Source organism: Salmo salar, chromosome ssa12 (assembly GCF_905237065.1).
Source record: "Salmo salar chromosome ssa12, Ssal_v3.1, whole genome shotgun sequence".
Classification (NCBI taxonomy): domain Eukaryota; kingdom Metazoa; phylum Chordata; class Actinopteri; order Salmoniformes; family Salmonidae; genus Salmo; species Salmo salar.
The window spans coordinates 39,015,484-39,036,519 of record NC_059453.1 but is presented as its reverse complement, the minus strand read 5'-3'; the positions used below and the strand labels follow the sequence as shown (position 1 = coordinate 39,036,519).

At 47.8% G+C, this 21,036-nt stretch overlaps 5 protein-coding genes and 1 pseudogene across 5 annotated transcripts; all 6 read left to right on the top strand.

The window, feature by feature from the left end:
• Positions 1–540: 540 nt before the first annotated feature.
• LOC123725481 (histone H1-like) lies at positions 541–1,912 on the top strand. The gene has a single exon (XM_045691334.1). It carries the CDS (start codon positions 1,059–1,061, stop codon positions 1,812–1,814), a length of 756 nt encoding a protein of 251 aa, XP_045547290.1. The 5' UTR covers positions 541–1,058; the 3' UTR covers positions 1,815–1,912.
• A 496-nt stretch (positions 1,913–2,408) lies between these two features.
• On the top strand, positions 2,409–2,915 carry LOC123725496 (histone H2A). Its single transcript, XM_045691347.1, has one exon. It carries the CDS (start codon positions 2,467–2,469, stop codon positions 2,851–2,853), a length of 387 nt encoding a protein of 128 aa, XP_045547303.1. The 5' UTR covers positions 2,409–2,466; the 3' UTR covers positions 2,854–2,915.
• A 7,280-nt stretch (positions 2,916–10,195) lies between these two features.
• On the top strand, positions 10,196–11,068 carry LOC123725500 (histone H2B). Its single transcript, XM_045691351.1, has one exon. It carries the CDS (start codon positions 10,641–10,643, stop codon positions 11,013–11,015), a length of 375 nt encoding a protein of 124 aa, XP_045547307.1. The 5' UTR covers positions 10,196–10,640; the 3' UTR covers positions 11,016–11,068.
• A 70-nt stretch (positions 11,069–11,138) lies between these two features.
• Positions 11,139–12,970, top strand: LOC123725482 (histone H1-like; annotated as a pseudogene).
• A 498-nt stretch (positions 12,971–13,468) lies between these two features.
• On the top strand, positions 13,469–13,975 carry LOC123725498 (histone H2A). Its single transcript, XM_045691349.1, has one exon. It carries the CDS (start codon positions 13,527–13,529, stop codon positions 13,911–13,913), a length of 387 nt encoding a protein of 128 aa, XP_045547305.1. The 5' UTR covers positions 13,469–13,526; the 3' UTR covers positions 13,914–13,975.
• A 308-nt stretch (positions 13,976–14,283) lies between these two features.
• Positions 14,284–15,694, top strand: LOC123725489 (histone H3). Its single transcript, XM_045691341.1, has one exon. The coding sequence runs from the start codon at positions 14,400–14,402 to the stop codon at positions 14,808–14,810; it is 411 nt and encodes a 136-aa protein (XP_045547297.1). The 5' UTR covers positions 14,284–14,399; the 3' UTR covers positions 14,811–15,694.
• Positions 15,695–21,036: the final 5,342 nt, after the last annotated feature.

Sequence of the window (21,036 nt, the reverse complement as noted above, 5' to 3'; positions counted from 1 at the left end):
AAAAAAGCAAATCCATCAGGAGCAAATGAATGTGTTCCACTGTATCATTTAGAGTGGGGGGGGTTGGCGCCTTTTTCGGTGTCTTTGTCTGCAGGACATGTCAAACAGGGGTGACATGAATTCCAGGTGAAAGGTGTTATTGTGGAATAAGTGAATAGAAGAAATGGCCCTATAGCCTAATGACGTTGACCTGTAAAGAGGCCCTATCCAGTGGAGGAAGAATATGAATGTGGGATTCCACTAGTGCTCCAATGACTATACAACAGGGAGGAGAAAAATCAAGTAGAGAGAGAGAGAGAGAGATACAGCCCTTGTTCCACTCACTAACTAGAGAGACACTCCCTAGGCCTATATCAGGGCGACCAAGCACATGGGGCGCCAGCCTCCATAGCGCCGGCCGGGCAAACAGACACCAAGACCCACAGACACAAAGACCGGCACGAGTCACGCTGCGGAGTCAGAGAAGAAAAGAAGAGAAAAAAAAAGAAAAAACACACACACACACAGTGCAAGTAAACATGGCGTTGGACAATGTATATATATATATATATATATATCTCGTGTGCGTCCTGGACACATGACGAATACAACTTGAAACTTGGAGTACAACACTAGTCTCAGCCAGGCCTCACAAGTGCATGTGTTTTAAGGTCCCCAAAAGAGCTCTCCTTTAAAACACCCAGGACCACATCAGGGGACGCCGAACCATTTGATTGCCTTGCCAGACATCTCGGCTCACTACACAATCAATGGTGCTCGCAATCGGATGCACTTTTAGGCCATTTAGGAGACAAATAGCACAGGAAAACCAGTGCGCACAGCTCCAGCCGACAGTCGAACGGTGAGGTTTTGAGCGAGTTGCAACAAAATGCACGGGGCTTCTGCAGCCCACATGACTTTATTCTGAACGGAGACAAGTCTGCTCACTGGGCCGTTGGCTTTTGGACCAAAAACACGGCTCCGTCGGTGACTTTTGGACCGATATTGGCGACCAGAAAACACAAGTGAAAGAGCATTTGGCCAGCCCGGAGAAGCCGAGCTGGGTGGCTTGAGTCTACATGGTTCTCATGTCGCGTTTAAGGCCAGCCCCTGCACGGTGTGGAGCTTCAATAGCGCAGAGCAGCGTCTACAGCAAACTACTCCTCACAGACTACCGTAAGTGTGTGTGTTTACCGGACCAAGCGAGAGACATGGCAGAAGTCGCACCAGCACCCGCCGCCGCCGCGCCGGCCAAGGCACCCAAGAAGAAGGCAGCAGCCAAGCCCAAGAAAGCGGGACCCAGCGTAGGCGAGCTCATCGTCAAGGCGGTGTCCGCCTCCAAGGAGAGGAGCGGCGTGTCCCTGGCCGCGCTCAAGAAGAGTCTGGCGGCAGGCGGCTACGACGTGGAGAAGAACAACTCCCGTGTCAAGATCGCCGTCAAGAGCCTCGTCACCAAGGGCACCCTGGTCCAGACCAAGGGCACCGGTGCCTCCGGCTCCTTCAAGCTCAACAAGAAAGCCGTCGAGGCAAAAAAGCCCGCCAAGAAAGCCGCAGCCCCCAAAGCAAAGAAGGTGGCCGCCAAGAAGCCCGCCGCGGCGAAGAAGCCCAAGAAGGTAGCAGCCAAGAAGGCCGTCGCCGCAAAGAAGTCCCCCAAGAAGGCCAAGAAGCCCGCTACACCCAAAAAGGCCGCCAAGAGCCCAAAGAAGGTGAAGAAGCCCGCCGCAGCGGCCAAGAAGGCGGCCAAGAGCCCCAAGAAGGCTACCAAGGCAGCGAAGCCCAAAGCCGCCAAGCCCAAGGCAGCCAAGGCCAAGAAGGCAGCCCCCAAGAAGAAGTAAAGCTATTACAAACGGTGTTCTACTCGACACATGTTGTTACCACAAAAGGCTCTTTTAAGAGCCACCCACCTCTTTCCATAAAAGCGCATGTCATTCCATGTACTACTTGTCGTTCACTAGGCTACTTTTACGCACCACATTTTTCCCACTCGGAGAGAGGCATATAATATAATAATAGTGCAGCAGCCTCACCAGTCATTTGTGTATGAGCCATTGTTGTGATGTGTTAGATGTGTTCCATGTCATATTGATCTTCATAATAAGAAGAATACATACTGGAGAGGACAGCAGCACCCTCACTGTGATGTGTTAATCATCATCATCCTAATACTATAGCGTATTGGAAATCGCAGCGAATAGTGCAGCTATCTATGTGTTTCCCATTTGGAGATTGAGTGATTTGATTTGTCATAAAGTAACAAAGTCGGAGGGAAACAGAGTAGCCTAGCCCTTCTTTCTCACTCAGCTGCCTGCCTGCGGGCGGGCGGGCGGGCTTAGGGCTGACTGTCTGTCTGTCTGTCCCTCACTCCAATTGGATAAGGCCACACCGGCCCGGTGGCCAATCGCTGCCTCTTGTGGCGAGGTATAAGTAAGGCTCTCGAGGTGCCCAGCGGCTCATTCAGACTTTCTGTGACATACTGAAGCTACCAATATGAGCGGAAGAGGCAAAACCGGAGGCAAGGCCAGGGCCAAGGCAAAGACACGTTCATCCCGTGCCGGACTCCAGTTCCCCGTGGGCCGTGTGCACAGGCTGCTGCGCAAAGGCAACTACGCCGAGCGTGTGGGCGCTGGCGCACCAGTGTACCTGGCCGCCGTGCTCGAGTACCTGACTGCTGAGATCCTGGAGTTGGCCGGCAACGCTGCCCGTGACAACAAGAAGACTCGTATCATCCCCCGTCACCTGCAGCTGGCCGTCCGTAACGACGAGGAGCTGAACAAACTGCTTGGCGGCGTGACCATCGCTCAGGGTGGTGTGCTGCCCAACATCCAGGCAGTGCTGCTCCCCAAGAAGACTGAGAAGGCCGTCAAAGCCAAGTAAAATCGCTACTGCGGCTGCCACTTGACTACTCAACCCCCAAAGGCTCTTTTAAGAGCCAACCACCTAGCTCTGCAAAAGCGCAAAGTGTCCTTTCTATGACTGACTGCCACATATGAAGTATTTGGAGTGTTTGTCACATACACGGCACCATATCATGAGGCCTTAAATGAAGAGTAACACCTAGGCCTCGTTTGTCATAGCAGGCTAGAATTCGGCCGGTGACTATTATTGCGCGTAAAGTGTCGGCCCTAACAAAAGACACCAAGCGCGCCTCGGCGAGGGTGGGGGGGGGGGGGTGTGATTTTGGGGCGGCACGGAGAGGCCGAGGCTCCCGTCCAATGGGCGTCGGAGGAGGCCTCCCCAACGGGCCAATCAGGGTGGTGTGGAGATGGTGTCCAATCAGCAGACGCCGCTGCCGGCTTTATAAACTTCACATAGGCATTTGGAGGCTATACTCCGACTGTGAAAGAAGGAAGCTAGCTAGCGCCATGGCCAGAACCAAGCAAACCGCTCGCAAATCCACCGGTGGCAAAGCACCCAGGAAGCAGCTCGCCACCAAGGCTGCGCGCAAGAGCGCCCCGGCCACCGGCGGCGTGAAGAAGCCTCACCGTTACAGGCCCGGCACCGTGGCTCTGAGAGAGATCCGTCGTTACCAGAAGTCCACTGAGCTGCTGATCCGCAAACTGCCCTTCCAGCGCCTGGTGAGAGAAATTGCCCAGGACTTCAAGACCGACCTGCGCTTCCAGAGTTCCGCCGTGATGGCCCTGCAGGAGGCTAGCGAGGCTTACCTGGTCGGCCTGTTCGAGGACACCAACCTGTGCGCCATCCACGCCAAGAGGGTGACCATCATGCCCAAGGACATCCAGCTGGCCCGTCGTATTCGCGGAGAGCGCGCTTAAACGATGACCTGATGTCCAAAATCCCCCAAAGGCTCTTTTTAAGAGCCACCTCCATATTTCCGTCAAAGGCACAATTGTTCCATATGTACACGCCCCTCTCCAGACCGTATCATAAATAAGAGTTGGTTGTTAACTAAAGGTCACATCGAAAGGAAAAGCTGCTTATAGTATTGCAGCTTCAATATAATGTGACTAGAGTAGAACAGTCAAAGGAGGGGAAAATACAGTGATAGTAATGATATAGGGCAAAAAGTGGCAATAATTGTCACTATGTAGCTAAGAAAAACATTGCTTTGAAAGTCCCATATTGCAGTGGTGCTGAGAGACTCATGCAGAGGGGAAAACTTTCCCGTGGAGCACGGAGGCCATCTAGTGGTTAAACGTGGTTCCCTATTAGTATTTGATCTTCAGGCCAGCGTTTCCCAAACTCTGTCCTCTGCTAGAGTCAGTCAATGACTTTGTGATAATCGCCATTGATTGCAACAAAAAAAGCCGTTTTGATCTGATCATTAGCACGTCAGGGTAAAGCTGTGTGCACCCCATAATTCATGCGACTGACTAAGGTATTGACAGTAAAATGATATCTCTGTCCAACGCAAGTGAATGTATTTCGTGGGATGAAGTCAGATCCCTGATCCCATGAATAATCCCATTAATGACATACCCATCGTTAAGAGAAAAGGTATCAGGACAGCAGGAATCAATAGATGTAATCATCGACGGCTTGCAAAACAGCTGTTCTGAAACAGGACACAAGAAGCTGCAGTGATTGACCTATTATTAGTTGAGCAATTACAGAATTGCAATCACCAGTGCAGGTACGTCCTGATTGCAGCATAGTCTTCATAAGGAAGTAAATGCCTCAGCACATGACAACTTCACAGTGCTAAATATTGGATTCTACTGACTCCCATATTTGTTTGTTGGTTGTTGGGATGCCACTATCTACTAGGCTGCCAAATCCTTTTTTACAGTGTAGATACATCACCTACGCGAAAGAAGATTTGCTTGACAGCTTCAACAAACGATAAGGCCCTAAATACAGGCTGCCAGTTAAATGCAGAAATCACACAGCTAGAACGCAGGACAAAAGAGCTGGGAAAACGACATCAATCCAAAGGGATAATGTACAATAGTCAGACGCATGGCACAGGCAAAAAGTGGAATTCTCTGCGCATGCGTTGCTGTATTCCGCGCGTTTGAATGGACAGCGCGCCTCTGCTGCATCTTCACTCACGAGACAGGTAATAGCGGAGCTCCGTGGTGCTGAAAAGGCCAGCGCCTCTGTAATTGGTCACAGAATCATCCACGTTTTTTCCCAACACTTTCCCTGGTCATTGGTGTAAGATGTAGTCCTAAAGCAAAAGTTGTATAGGCATGTGGACCTTTTTTGGAGCTGGCTACAGATAAAGAGAGAAAAGTAGCAATCCCTTTGGAATAAAGTAGTACAATGTAAGTGACCCTCATTTGATACTTGAGAAACATACATTCACATGACGTAGTGTTCCAAATCTGCAGGTGAAGAAAAGGGTTAAGTGAATATGATTTAAGAGCAGTCAAATGAAGTAATAGTGACATAGATTGGAAGAAATGAAATAAGTCATGTGAGCATAGCATTGTGGAAAGCAATGACTTTAGAAAGGTGAAGATGATTTCCAGATTAGGTTTGTTGAAAAAGTAACTGTATCATTTGAGGTACTCTACATGGAACCTCTGCCTATTTGATGATCTGTTGTAGTTATTGTAATATATTTTTTGGACCCCATAGGTTGAGGGATGAATGCGCTGTGTGGCCATTGTGAGTAGCACTTTTGATCCAGCAGGTGTCGCGAAAATCCGTCCCTATGTGGCTTGAATGATGAGCGGACGTATTCCTTATAGGCATTGATGAATTGAATTCAGGCAGGTGTTGGCAACATGACTTCTGGTCCAGCAGGTGGCGGTGAAATGCCTCCCTATCTATACGAGTTGACCTATTCCTTTGAGCTCCTAAATGAAGCATAGGGTGTCAATCAACATTGCATCTCGGCTGAACCCTGTTGTGGGCGGTTTTCTTCCCTTAATTGGACATGATTCCGGTGTTGTTCATCTCCTCTTCATTAGTCCTTCTGCATGTCTTGCACTGAGGTGTGTGTTTGTGTTTGAAATCACTGGGCACTTGAATAATGGAACACCGGTTACTTTTATCATGCCGAGCTAGTTTGCATGGCTCATGTCATATGGATATACACCTTTCTATTGTCATGTATGTAGGTCTATGCAGGGGCGAAAATCTGATATCAACTTTGGAGGGGACAATTACATGACATTTTGTCAAGAGCAATTCCTGAGGGGGACACCAAAAGTAGTGGTGTAACACATAGCCTACATTGTAATATGGTCAATGTATATTGAGGAAGCAAAGAAATAAGGTGTTTGCCGTACTCCTAACTACCGGTACCCAAAACTACACAACAGCAATACCATTGCCTTTAACAAATCTTAGTTCAGTCACCAGTTGAAGTTGAGAGTAGGGGGTATCCATGGCATTTTCCAATTATGTTCCTATTTTACAAGTGGAAAAAATGGAGAACCTTTCATAATGTTGCCAAACAAAGACTCAACAAACTTACCTGAGACTCCCTGTCTCTGCCAGTCTGTCCCTGCATATCTGTCCCCAACTCTGCTGTCTGTTTGCCGCCTGCTCTGCCTAATGACATCATTGTGAAACATTTCCATTAGAATTTCATTTCTTTGTTATGAACATTGTATCAACTAGTCTTTGAGATATTAGGCTACTAGGGTTGTTACTATGTGTTTTGGTGTATTGAAAAATAGTCTGATGTCCGTGTTTTATTTTTGTGCCATTTTTGTAGCTGGCTGGCTACACACACAGTGTGTAGGTTATTTACAGTAGGGCTTCGATCTAAAAGGTAGCTAGCAAATGTGAAACGGATTAAAATGACAAGAGTTGACAGCTGTATGAGTTCACCATTTACACATCATATGCTGCAACCTTTTGTAATTTGAATAGTTTGTTTCATATTGGCTGGCTTCCAACAATAGCTGATTTTGCCAAGCTAGCGAGCACCACTTCAGTTTCAGTGGTGTTTGCTCTAATCTTTGCTACCCGGGTTAAATAAAGGTGAAATGAAATAAAGAAATAGTAGCTTTTGCAACGACACCATGAAATATATTTAACACAATGGTAGATGAGAGTGTAATTGACTTCAGTTTATCGCTAACCTTTGAATCACTAACTTCCATCATCTGCATGCTGATTCCATTTTTGACGCTAGCTTAATAGTTAATATTTGCGCGATTGGAACTGGCAGTGGATCAAACCATTGTGAGGCAAAGGGCGGGGGGGTCGCAATCTTTTGAAACTTAAAAACGCGCTATTAAGTGTCTATAATCAGCACAATTGCTTTCATATTATTGAAATTACATAGTTATGTTTGAGTGATATATTGGGGGGGACAAATCCTATTTTTCCCAGGATTTCCGCCCCTGGGTCTATGCCGGTCTGCCATTGGTTTTGTTAGATTTGTGAGTATTGTGTGGAATGTTGGGACATGGTTAGATCTTACTTGTTAGACATGACTGTGCTGTTGGAGCTAGTAACACAAGCAAGCATTTCCCAACACCCGGAATAACATCTGCTAAACAGGTGTATGTGGCAAATAGATTTGGATTGGATGGGTGATTAGATTAGATAGTATGTCCACTTTATGTGCTGCGGGCTAATTACCAGCAATGTCACTGTGGTCCAAGTGAAACTCCTAGCCTATAGGTGTGAAGTATCTGCACTCTAGCCTATAGAGGAACACAGCTGTTGATAATAGGGGAATGCAAGCAAGCAGTTGAAGGGAACAAGTGACAGAGTCTAACCTGCTGTTGAACACCAGGCCCCAACCAGGTACGCGGACAGAGTATTGTTCACTCCCAGTCCTATGATGTTGCTCTGTGAAGGAGGTTAGCTTCTCAGCGTCCAATTCCTGGCAGCCTTCTCCCTAGTTGATTTGTGATTGTGAGTGATTAGAGAATGTTTGCCTTCGGTATCCAAGGTGTTTGAGAATGTTGAGGACCAGTGTTCCGAGGGGCTGACTGTGACATCATAAAGCGGAATGTAGTTAGTGTGCTGTTTGAGGGATTCCAATTGAGTCCGGTGCGCTCTTCCAGACAGTGCAGTTGTGCTTCGAGTCTGCTCTCTGTGTGGTGACTTGTAAGTGGGTAAGCCTAACCCTTTACCTATTTCTCCTAACCTGCTATGACAAAGTGACTTCATGACAGTAGCTGTATCTCACCTAGTTGAAAGCTTGTCAGTCCTTCTCCTAAAAGGCAACCTGTGTTCCTTGATGTACTAAACCGAGGCCTGGCAGCCAGTAAGTAGAAGTAAGAGACAATTATGGCAACAATAAGTTGTAAGATGAAAGCTAGTCAGATTTGAGATGTTATTAAACTGCAGTGATTGATCATATTGTCTCAGCAGCTCACAGATCACTGCAGCTGTACATAGGCCATTTATAAATAGGCCAAACGACTACCTCTTCCCCTACTGTATTGATATTTTTATTTTGCTCCTTTGCACCCCAGTATTTCATGTACTGTCAAATCTAGCATTCCAGTGTTTTAATTCGCCACCATGGCCTATTTATTGCCTTTACCTCCCTTATCTCACCTCATTTGCTCACATTGTGTTTGTTTTACTCCATGTGTAACTCTGTGTTGTTATATGTGTGGAAGTGCTTTGCTTTGTCTTGGCCAGGTCGCAGTTTGTAAATGACAACTTGTTCTCAACTTGCCTATCTGGTTAAAGAAAGGTGAAGTCAATTGAAATCCAAAATGTCTCCCTTTTGGAATGACCTGTTGACATGGGCCCTCCTCCTGTGGCGGTCATTTTCTGCAACATCTGAGGCCATCTGGCGGGCATAGTGCTATCTGGCCTATAAATGATCCACCTCATAGCAGTAATTCCATAATAAGACGCTTTGTTATTGGTTTGTGAAGAAAAGCACAATACGATATTTGCACATCCCTCTCGCCTCTGTACACATAGGAACACTAGCCCTTCATTGGGTGGGTGTCTGAGGAATGTGTTACTGCGTTTCACCTTACAGAGGTATCACCACCCTTCCCATCGGAACCTCAGGTCCTCTTGGCTCCCTGACTGTCAGGCTGGATCGTGTCTAGGGAAGAAAAAAGAAGATTGATGTTACATTACATGGCCTTCAATAGCAAAATGACTGATGAGGTGACATGACATGTGCCGTCTTCCCTGTGGCTCAGTTGGTAGAGAACGGTGTTTGCAATGCCAGGGTTGTGGGTTTGATTCCCACGGGGGGCCAGTACCAAAAAAAAAGAAAAAAAAATAGACATTGTATGAAATGTATGCATTCACTCAAATGAGTCAAATGTCTACAATAAAGAAAAAAAAACATGATGGGCCCCTTTGGCTTTATGGCATTCCATGTGTATTTGTTTCCCCGTTGCCTACATCTTCCCCCTTTGGATTTGACGGTGTCTCAATTATGGCATGAAGGTTTTGTGTGTTACTTGTTGCGATTATGTGTGTGGAAGAGTGACCTTCGTTTCTCCTTTCTACTTGGGACCTCTATTTGAGTTCTTTAGGCCTATCTCTAGCCTACTAATTCAGTGTTTTCCAACTCCAGGGGTAGAGTAGCCTATTTTGTTGTAGCCCTGGAGAGGCACAGCTGATTCAACTACTTATCACCTTGTCCTCAATGAGTTGAATCAGGTGCAGCAACAACAACAACAACAACAACAATGTGAGGAGTCGGACACAGAGTACTAGTTGATCCCTCAGTTGTCACAGTTTGGCTTTGTTCTATCAGTATTTGACTGATGTTAGTTGCTTTCATTTGTTCTCGGTTCCTCCCTCGTTCCCTAGAACGAGCACCCTCCCCCTTTGCAACAGAGGCCAGGCGAAAGCGCGCGCTTTCTGTGCCACTGGCTTCAATCAGGTCCACCAAATGCACATAATAAGCGCACCACGCACCCCGGCGTACGTCATTCATTCACTTGAACTCCGCTAGCGAACACATATACACCATGTCTGGAAGAGGCAAAGGCGGCAAGGGACTGGGAAAAGGAGGCGCCAAGCGTCACCGCAAGGTTCTCCGCGATAACATCCAGGGAATCACCAAGCCCGCTATCCGCCGTCTGGCTCGCCGTGGCGGCGTGAAGCGTATCTCCGGGCTGATCTACGAGGAGACCCGCGGTGTCCTGAAGGTGTTCCTGGAGAACGTGATCCGTGACGCCGTCACCTACACCGAGCACGCCAAGAGGAAGACCGTTACCGCCATGGACGTGGTGTACGCTCTGAAACGCCAGGGACGCACCCTGTACGGTTTCGGCGGTTAAACGCCCTCTTTTCGGAACGTCAACATCCCGACTTGAACCCAAAGGCTCTTTTAAGAGCCACCCACATGCGCTTCAAAAAGGCCAATTCCATTGTCGTAGGAAGATTTATAGAGGTCCCTTATCTAGTAAGAAACTATGAGCCACTCTGAGTGGACAGGGAGTGTTAATGACAGGAGTGTAGAAACGGTGGGATTTAGAGGCACCCGACATAAAGCCACCATGAGTCGGTAGACGTGGCTGGAGCAGAAGGGGATGTCTGACGGTGCAAAGTGGGCCGTAAGGCAATAGCCCTCCCTTTTTGAAACACACAATTCCCCACCATGGAGTAGGGGGAGGTAGGGCGCGCAGGTCTTTGTTAGGGAAGCAAGCCTCTGAGTGGAAGGCTCTGACGCGCGCTCAGCTCCACTGGGCAAATGGCAGGGGCGTGTCCACGGCCGCTGAATTTGCTTAGCTTCCTCTTCATAAGACGGGAAAGCGCCCTCCACCCCCTCATTCGTTTCTGAGAAGCAACGAGACATCAGCATCATGCCCGAGCCAGCAAAGTCCGCGCCCAAGAAGGGCTCCAAGAAAGCCGTCACCAAGACAGCAGGGAAAGGCGGCAAGAAGCGCCGAAAGTCGAGGAAGGAGAGCTACGCCATTTACGTGTACAAAGTGCTGAAGCAGGTCCACCCCGACACCGGCATCTCCTCCAAGGCCATGGGAATCATGAACTCGTTCGTGAACGACATCTTCGAGCGTATCGCCGGAGAGTCCTCTCGCCTGGCCCACTACAACAAGCGTTCCACCATCACCTCCAGGGAGATCCAGACCGCCGTGCGCCTGCTACTCCCCGGCGAGTTGGCCAAACACGCAGTGTCCGAGGGCACCAAGGCCGTGACCAAGTACACCAGTTCCAAGTAAACAGCCCGTTTGGAGTGCTGTACTAACCCAAAGGCTCTTTTAAGAGCCACCCACCCTGTCAGTGAAAAAAGCAAATCCATCAGGAGCAAATGAATGTGTTCCACTGTATCATTTAGAGTGGGGGGGGTTGGCGCCTTTTTCGGTGTCTTTGTCTGCAGGACATGTCAAACAGGGGTGACATGAATTCCAGGTGAAAGGTGTTATAAGTGAATAGAAGAAATGGCCCTATAGCCTAATGACGTCGACCTGTAAAGAGGCCCTATCCAGTGGAGGAAGAATATGAATGTGGGATTCCACTAGTGCTCCAATGACTATACAACAGGGAGGAGAAAAATCAAGTAGAGAGAGAGAGAGAGAGATACAGCCCTTGTTCCACTCACTAACTAGAGAGACACTCCCTAGGCCTATATCAGGGCGACCAAGCACATGGGGCGCCAGCCTCCATAGCGCCGGCCGGGCAAACAGACACCAAGACCCACAGACACAAAGACCGGCACGAGTCACGCTGCGGAGTCAGAGAAGAAAAGAAAAACACACACACACACACACACAGTGCAAGTAAACATGGCGTTGGACAATGTATATATATATATATATATCTCGTGTGCGTCCTGGACACATGACGAATACAACTTGAAACTTGGAGTACAACACTAGTCTCAGCCAGGCCTCACAAGTGCATGTGTTTTAAGGTCCCCAAAAGAGCTCTCCTTTAAAACACCCAGGACCACATCAGGGGACGCCGAACCATTTGATTGCCTTGCCAGACATCTCGGCTCACTACACAATCAATGGTGCTCGCAATCGGATGCACTTTTAGGCCATTTAGGAGACAAATAGCACAGGAAAACCAGTGCGCACAGCTCCAGCCGACAGTCGAACGGTGAGGTTTTGAGCGAGTTGCAACAAAATGCACGGGGCTTCTGCAGCCCACATGACTTTATTCTGAACGGAGACAAGTCTGCTCACTGGGCCGTTAGCTTTTGGACCAAAAACACGGCTCCGTCGGTGACTTTTGGACCGATATTGGCGACCAGAAAACACAAGTGAAAGAGCATTTGGCCAGCCCGGAGAAGCCGAGCTGGGTGGCTTGAGTCTACATGGTTCTCATGTCGCGTTTAAGGCCAGCCCCTGCACGGTGTGGAGCTTCAATAGCGCAGAGCAGCGTCTACAGCAAACTACTCCTCACAGACTACCGTAAGTGTGTGTGTTTACCGGACCAAGCGAGAGACATGGCAGAAGTCGCACCAGCACCCGCCGCCGCCGCGCGCGCCAAGGCACCCAAGAAGAAGGCAGCAGCCAAGCCCAAGAAAGCGGGACCCAGCGTAGGCGAGCTCATCGTCAAGGCGGTGTCCGCCTCCAAGGAGAGGAGCGGCGTGTCCCTGGCCGCGCTCAAGAAGAGTCTGGCGGCAGGCGGCTACGACGTGGAGAAGAACAACTCCCGTGTCAAGATCGCCGTCAAGAGCCTCGTCACCAAGGGCACCCTGGTCCAGACCAAGGGCACCGGTGCCTCCGGCTCCTTCAAGCTCAACAAGAAAGCCGTCGAGGCAAAAAAGCCCGCCAAGAAAGCCGCAGCCCCCAAAGCAAAGAAGGTGGCCGCCAAGAAGCCCGCCGCGCGCGAAGAAGCCCAAGAAGGTAGCAGCCAAGAAGGCCGTCGCCGCAAAGAAGTCCCCCAAGAAGGCCAAGAAGCCCGCTACACCCAAAAAGGCCGCCAAGAGCCCAAAGAAGGTGAAGAAGCCCGCCGCAGCGGCCAAGAAGGCGGCCAAGAGCCCCAAGAAGGCTACCAAGGCAGCGAAGCCCAAAGCCGCCAAGCCCAAGGCAGCCAAGGCCAAGAAGGCAGCCCCCAAGAAGAAGTAAAGCTATTACAAACGGTGTTCTACTCGACACATGTTGTTACCACAAAAGGCTCTTTTAAGAGCCACCCACCTCTTTCCATAAAAGCGCATGTCATTCCATGTACTACTTGTCGTTCACTAGGCTACTTTTACGCACCACATTTTTCCCACTCGGAGAGAGGCATATAATATAATAATAGTGCAGCAGCCTCACCAGTCATTTGTGTATGAGCCATTGTTGTGATGTGTTAGATGTGTTCCATGTCATATTGATCTTCATAATAAGAAGAATACATACTGGAGAGGACAGCAGCACCCTCACTGTGATGTGTTAATCATCATCATCCTAATACTATAGCGTATTGGAAATCGCAGCGAATAGTGCAGCTATCTATGTGTTTCCCATTTGGATGATTTGAGTGATTTGATTTGTCATAAAGTAACAAAGTCGGAGGGAAACAGAGTAGCCTAGCCCTTCTTTCTCACTCAGCTGCCTGCCTGCGGGCGGGCGGGCGGGCTTAGGGCTGACTGTCTGTCTGTCTGTCCCTCACTCCAATTGGATAAGGCCACACCGGCCCGGTGGCCAATCGCTGCCTCTTGTGGCGAGGTATAAGTAAGGCTCTCGAGGTGCCCAGCGGCTCATTCAGACTTTCTGTGACATACTGAAGCTACCAATATGAGCGGAAGAGGCAAAACCGGAGGCAAGGCCAGGGCCAAGGCAAAGACACGTTCATCCCGTGCCGGACTCCAGTTCCCCGTGGGCCGTGTGCACAGGCTGCTGCGCAAAGGCAACTACGCCGAGCGTGTGGGCGCTGGCGCACCAGTGTACCTGGCCGCCGTGCTCGAGTACCTGACTGCTGAGATCCTGGAGTTGGCCGGCAACGCTGCCCGTGACAACAAGAAGACTCGTATCATCCCCCGTCACCTGCAGCTGGCCGTCCGTAACGACGAGGAGCTGAACAAACTGCTTGGCGGCGTGACCATCGCTCAGGGTGGTGTGCTGCCCAACATCCAGGCAGTGCTGCTCCCCAAGAAGACTGAGAAGGCCGTCAAAGCCAAGTAAAATCGCTACTGCGGCTGCCACTTGACTACTCAACCCCCAAAGGCTCTTTTAAGAGCCAACCACCTAGCTCTGCAAAAAGCGCAAAGTGTCCTTTCTATGACTGACTGCCACATATGAAGTATTTGGAGTGTTTGTCACATACACGGCACCATATCATGAGGCCTTAAATGAAGAGTAACACCTAGGCCTCGTTTGTCATAGCAGGCTAGAATTCGGCCGGTGACTATTATTGCGCGTAAAGTGTCGGCCCTAACAAAAGACACCAAGCGCGCCTCGGCGAAGGTGGGGGGTGGGGTTGATTTTGGGGCGGCACGGAGAGGCCGAGGCTCCCGTCCAATGGGCGTCGGAGGAGGCCTCCCCAACGGGCCAATCAGGGTGGTGTGGAGATGGTGTCCAATCAGCAGACGCCGCTGCCGGCTTTATAAACTTCACATAGGCATTTGGAGGCTATACTCCGACTGTGAAAGAAGGAAGCTAGCTAGCGCCATGGCCAGAACCAAGCAAACCGCTCGCAAATCCACCGGTGGCAAAGCACCCAGGAAGCAGCTCGCCACCAAGGCTGCGCGCAAGAGCGCCCCGGCCACCGGCGGCGTGAAGAAGCCTCACCGTTACAGGCCCGGCACCGTGGCTCTGAGAGAGATCCGTCGTTACCAGAAGTCCACTGAGCTGCTGATCCGCAAACTGCCCTTCCAGCGCCTGGTGAGAGAAATTGCCCAGGACTTCAAGACCGACCTGCGCTTCCAGAGTTCCGCCGTGATGGCCCTGCAGGAGGCTAGCGAGGCTTACCTGGTCGGCCTGTTCGAGGACACCAACCTGTGCGCCATCCACGCCAAGAGGGTGACCATCATGCCCAAGGACATCCAGCTGGCCCGTCGTATTCGCGGAGAGCGCGCTTAAACGATGACCTGATGTCCAAAATCCCCCAAAGGCTCTTTTAAGAGCCACCTCCATATTTCCGTCAAAGGCACAATTGTTCCATATGTACACGCCCCTCTCCAGACCGTATCATAAATAAGAGTTGGTTGTTAACTAAAGGTCACATCGAAAGGAAAAGCTGCTTATAGTATTGCAGCTTCAATATAATGTGACTAGAGTAGAACAGTCAAAGGAGGGGAAAATACAGTGATAGTAATGATATAGGGCAAAAAGTGGCAATAATTGTCACTATGTAGCTAAGAAAAACATTGCTTTGAAAGTCCCATATTGCAGTGGTGCTGAGAGACTCATGCAGAGGGGAAAACTTTCCCGTGGAGCACGGAGGCCATCTAGTGGTTAAACGTGGTTCCCTATTAGTATTTGATCTTCAGGCCAGCGTTTCCCAAACTCTGTCCTCTGCTAGAGTCATTCAATGACTTTGTGATAATCGCCATTGATTGCAACAAAAAAAGCCGTTTTGATCTGATCATTAGCACGTCAGGGTAAAGCTGTGTGCACCCCATAATTCATGCGACTGACTAAGGTATTGACAGTAAAATGATATCTCTGTCCAACGCAAGTGAATGTATTTCGTGGGATGAAGTCAGATCCCTGATCCCATGAATAATCCCATTAATGACATACCCATCGTTAAGAGAAAAGGTATCAGGACAGCAGGAATCAATAGATGTAATCATCGACGGCTTGCAAAACAGCTGTTCTGAAACAGGACACAAGAAGCTGCAGTGATTGACCTATTATTAGTTGAGCAATTACAGAATTGCAATCACCAGTGCAGGTACGTCCTGATTGCAGCATAGTCTTCATAAGGAAGTAAATGCCTCAGCACATGACAACTTCACAGTGCTAAATATTGGATTCTACTGACTCCCATATTTGTTTGTTGGTTGTTGGGATGCCACTATCTACTAGGCTGCCAAATCCTTTTTTACAGTGTAGATACATCACCTACGCGAAAGAAGATTTGCTTGACAGCTTCAACAAACGATAAGGCCCTAAATACAGGCTGCCAGTTAAATGCAGAAATCACACAGCTAGAACGCAGGACAAAAGAGCTGGGAAAACGACATCAATCCAAAGGGATAATGTACAATAGTCAGACGCATGGCACAGGCAAAAAGTGGAATTCTCTGCGCATGCGTTGCTGTATTCCGCGCGTTTGAATGGACAGCGCGCCTCTGCTGCATCTTCACTCACGAGACAGGTAATAGCGGAGCTCCGTGGTGCTGAAAAGGCCAGCGCCTCTGTAATTGGTCACAGAATCATCCACGTTTTTTCCCAACACTTTCCCTGGTCATTGGTGTAAGATGTAGTCCTAAAGCAAAAGTTGTATAGGCATGTGGACCTTTTTTGGAGCTGGCTACAGATAAAGAGAGAAAAGTAGCAATCCCTTTGGAATAAAGTAGTACAATGTAAGTGACCCTCATTTGATACTTGAGAAACATACATTCACATGACGTAGTGTTCCAAATCTGCAGGTGAAGAAAAGGGTTAAGTGAATATGATTTAAGAGCAGTCAAATGAAGTAATAGTGACATAGATTGGAAGAAATGAAATAAGTCATGTGAGCATAGCATTGTGGAAAGCAATGACTTTAGAAAGGTGAAGATGATTTCCAGATTAGGTTTGTTGAAAAAGTAACTGTATCATTTGAGGTACTCTACATGGAACCTCTGCCTATTTGATGATCTGTTGTAGTTATTGTAATATATTTTTTGGACCCCATAGGTTGAGGGATGAATGCGCTGTGTGGCCATTGTGAGTAGCACTTTTGATCCAGCAGGTGTCGCGAAAATCCGTCCCTATGTGGCTTGAATGATGAGCGGACGTATTCCTTATAGGCATTGATGAATTGAATTCAGGCAGGTGTTGGCAACATGACTTCTGGTCCAGCAGGTGGCGGTGAAATGCCTCCCTATCTATACGAGTTGACCTATTCCTTTGAGCTCCTAAATGAAGCATAGGGTGTCAATCAACATTGCATCTCGGCTGAACCCTGTTGTGGGCGGTTTTCTTCCCTTAATTGGACATGATTCCGGTGTTGTTCATCTCCTCTTCATTAGTCCTTCTGCATGTCTTGCACTGAGGTGTGTGTTTGTGTTTGAAATCACTGGGCACTTGAATAATGGAACACCGGTTACTTTTATCATGCCGAGCTAGTTTGCATGGCTCATGTCATATGGATATACACCTTTCTATTGTCATGTATGTAGGTCTATGCAGGGGCGAAAATCTGATATCAACTTTGGAGGGGACAATTACATGACATTTTGTCAAGAGCAATTCCTGAGGGGGACACCAAAAGTAGTGGTGTAACACATAGCCTACATTGTAATATGGTCAATGTATATTGAGGAAGCAAAGAAATAAGGTGTTTGCCGTACTCCTAACTACCGGTACCCAAAACTACACAACAGCAATACCATTGCCTTTAACAAATCTTAGTTCAGTCACCAGTTGAAGTTGAGAGTAGGGGGTATCCATGGCATTTTCCAATTATGTTCCTATTTTACAAGTGGAAAAAATGGAGAACCTTTCATAATGTTGCCAAACAAAGACTCAACAAACTTACCTGAGACTCCCTGTCTCTGCCAGTCTGTCCCTGCATATCTGTCCCCAACTCTGCTGTCTGTTTGCCGCCTGCTCTGCCTAATGACATCATTGTGAAACATTTCCATTAGAATTTCATTTCTTTGTTATGAACATTGTATCAACTAGTCTTTGAGATATTAGGCTACTAGGGTTGTTACTATGTGTTTTGGTGTATTGAAAAATAGTCTGATGTCCGTGTTTTATTTTTGTGCCATTTTTGTAGCTGGCTGGCTACACACACAGTGTGTAGGTTATTTACAGTAGGGCTTCGATCTAAAAGGTAGCTAGCAAATGTGAAACGGATTAAAATGACAAGAGTTGACAGCTGTATGAGTTCACCATTTACACAACATATGCTGCAACCTTTTGTAATTTGAATAGTTTGTTTCATATTGGCTGGCTTCCAACAATAGCTGATTTTGCCAAGCTAGCGAGCACCACTTCAGTTTCAGTGGTGTTTGCTCTAATCTTTGCTACCCGGGTTAAATAAAGGTGAAATGAAATAAAGAAATAAAAGTTCCCTTTTGCAACGACACCATGAAATATATTTAACACAATGGTAGATGAGAGTGTAATTGACTTCAGTTTATCGCTAACCTTTGAATCACTAACTTCCATCATCTGCATGCTGATTCCATTTTTGACGACGCCACATAAATGGAATAGGTACTAGCTAGCTTAATAGTTAATATTTGCGCGATTGGAACTGGCAGTGGATCAAACCATTGTGAGGCAAAGGGCGGGGGGTCGCAATCTTTTGAAACTTAAAAACGCGCTATTAAGTGTCTATAATCAGCACAATTGCTTTCATTGCGTATAATGAATATTATTGAAATTACATAGTTATGTTTGAGTGATACATTGGGGGGGACAAATCCTATTTTTCCCAGGATTTCCGCCCCGGGTCTATGCCGGTCTGCCATTGGTTTTGTTAGATTTGTGAGTATTGTGTGGAATGTTGGGACATGGTTAGATCTTACTTGTTAGACATGACTGTGCTGTTGGAGCTAGTAACACAAGCAAGCATTTCCCAACACCCGGAATAACATCTGCTAAACAGGTGTATGTGGCAAATAGATTTGGATTGGATGGGTGATTAGATTAGATAGTATGTCCACTTTATGTGCTGCGGGCTAATTACCAGCAATGTCACTGTGGTCCAAGTGAAACTCCTAGCCTATAGGTGTGAAGTATCTGCACTCTAGCCTATAGAGGAACACAGCTGTTGATAATAGGGGAATGCAAGCAAGCAGTTGAAGGGAACAAGTGACAGAGTCTAACCTGCTGTTGAACACCAGGCCCCAACCAGGTACGCGGACAGAGTATTGTTCACTCCCAGTCCTATGATGTTGCTCTGTGAAGGAGGTTAGCTTCTCAGCGTCCAATTCCTGGCAGCCTTCTCCCTAGTTGATTTGTGATTGTGAGTGATTAGAGAATGTTTGCCTTCGGTATCCAAGGTGTTTGAGAATGTTGAGGACCAGTGTTCCGAGGGGCTGACTGTGACATCATAAAGCGGAATGTAGTTAGTGTGCTGTTTGAGGGATTCCAATTGAGTCCGGTGCGCTCTTCCAGACAGTGCAGTTGTGCTTCGAGTCTGCTCTCTGTGTGGTGACTTGTAAGTGGGTAAGCCTAACCCTTTACCTATTTCTCCTAACCTGCTATGACAAAGTGACTTCATGACAGTAGCTGTATCTCACCTAGTTGAAAGCTTGTCAGTCCTTCTCCTAAAAGGCAACCTGTGTTCCTTGATGTACTAAACCGAGGCCTGGCAGCCAGTAAGTAGAAGTAAGAGACAATTATGGCAACAATAAGTTGTAAGATGAAAGCTAGTCAGATTTGAGATGTTATTAAACTGCAGTGATTGATCATATTGTCTCAGCAGCTCACAGATCACTGCAGCTGTACATAGGCCATTTATAAATAGGCCAAACGACTACCTCTTCCCCTACTGTATTGATATTTTTTATTTTGCTCCTTTGCACCCCAGTATTTCATGTACTGTCAAATCTAGCATTCCAGTGTTTTAATTCGCCACCATGGCCTATTTATTGCCTTTACCTCCCTTATCTCACCTCATTTGCTCACATTGTGTTTGTTTTACTCCATGTGTAACTCTGTGTTGTTATATGTGTGGAAGTGCTTTGCTTTGTCTTGGCCAGGTCGCAGTTTGTAAATGACAACTTGTTCTCAACTTGCCTATCTGGTTAAAGAAAGGTGAAGTCAATTGAAATCCAAAATGTCTCCCTTTTGGAATGACCTGTTGACATGGGCCCTCCTCCTGTGGCGGTCATTTTCTGCAACATCTGAGGCCATCTGGCGGGCATAGTGCTATCTGGCCTATAAATGATCCACCTCATAGCAGTAATTCCATAATAAGACGCTTTGTTATTGGTTTGTGAAGAAAAGCACAATACGATATTTGCACATCCCTCTCGCCTCTGTACACATAGGAACACTAGCCCTTCATTGGGTGGGTGTCTGAGGAATGTGTTACTGCGTTTCACCTTACAGAGGTATCACCACCCTTCCCATCGGAACCTCAGGTCCTCTTGGCTCCCTGACTGTCAGGCTGGATCGTGTCTAGGGAAGAAAAAGAAGATTGATGTTACATTACATGGCCTTCAATAGCAAAATGACTGATGAGGTGACATGACATGTGCCGTCTTCCCTGTGGCTCAGTTGGTAGAGAACGGTGTTTGCAATGCCAGGGTTGTGGGTTTGATTCCCACGGGGGGCCAGTACCAAAAAAAAGAAAAAAAATAGACATTGTATGAAATGTATGCATTCACTCAAATGAGTCAAATGTCTACAATAAAGAAAAAAAAACATGATGGGCCCCTTTGGCTTTATGGCATTCCATGTGTATTTGTTTCCCCGTTGCCTACATCTTCCCCCTTTGGATTTGACGGTGTCTCAATTATGGCATGAAGGTTTTGTGTGTTACTTGTTGCGATTATGTGTGTGGAAGAGTCACCTTCGTTTCTCCTTTCTACTTGGGACCTCTATTTGAGTTCTTTAGGCCTATCTCTAGCCTACTAATTCAGTGTTTTCCAACTCCAGGGGTAGAGTAGCCTATTTTGTTGTAGCCCTGGAGAGGCACAGCTGATTCAACTACTTATCACCTTGTCCTCAATGAGTTGAATCAGGTGCAGCAACAACAACAACAACAACAACAATGTGAGGAGTCGGACACAGAGTACTAGTTGATCCCTCAGTTGTCACACTTTGTTCTATCAGTATTTGACTGATGTTAGTTGCTTTCATTTGTTCTCGGTTCCTCCCTCGTTCCCTAGAACGAGCACCCTCCCCTTTGCAACAGAGGCCAGGCGAAAGCGCGCGCTTTCTGTGCCACTGGCTTCAATCAGGTCCACCAAATGCACATAATAAGCGCACCACGCACCCCGGCGTACGTCATTCATTCACTTGAACTCCGCTAGCGAACACATATACACCATGTCTGGAAGAGGCAAAGGCGGCAAGGGACTGGGAAAAGGAGGCGCCAAGCGTCACCGCAAGGTTCTCCGCGATAACATCCAGGGAATCACCAAGCCCGCTATCCGCCGTCTGGCTCGCCGTGGCGGCGTGAAGCGTATCT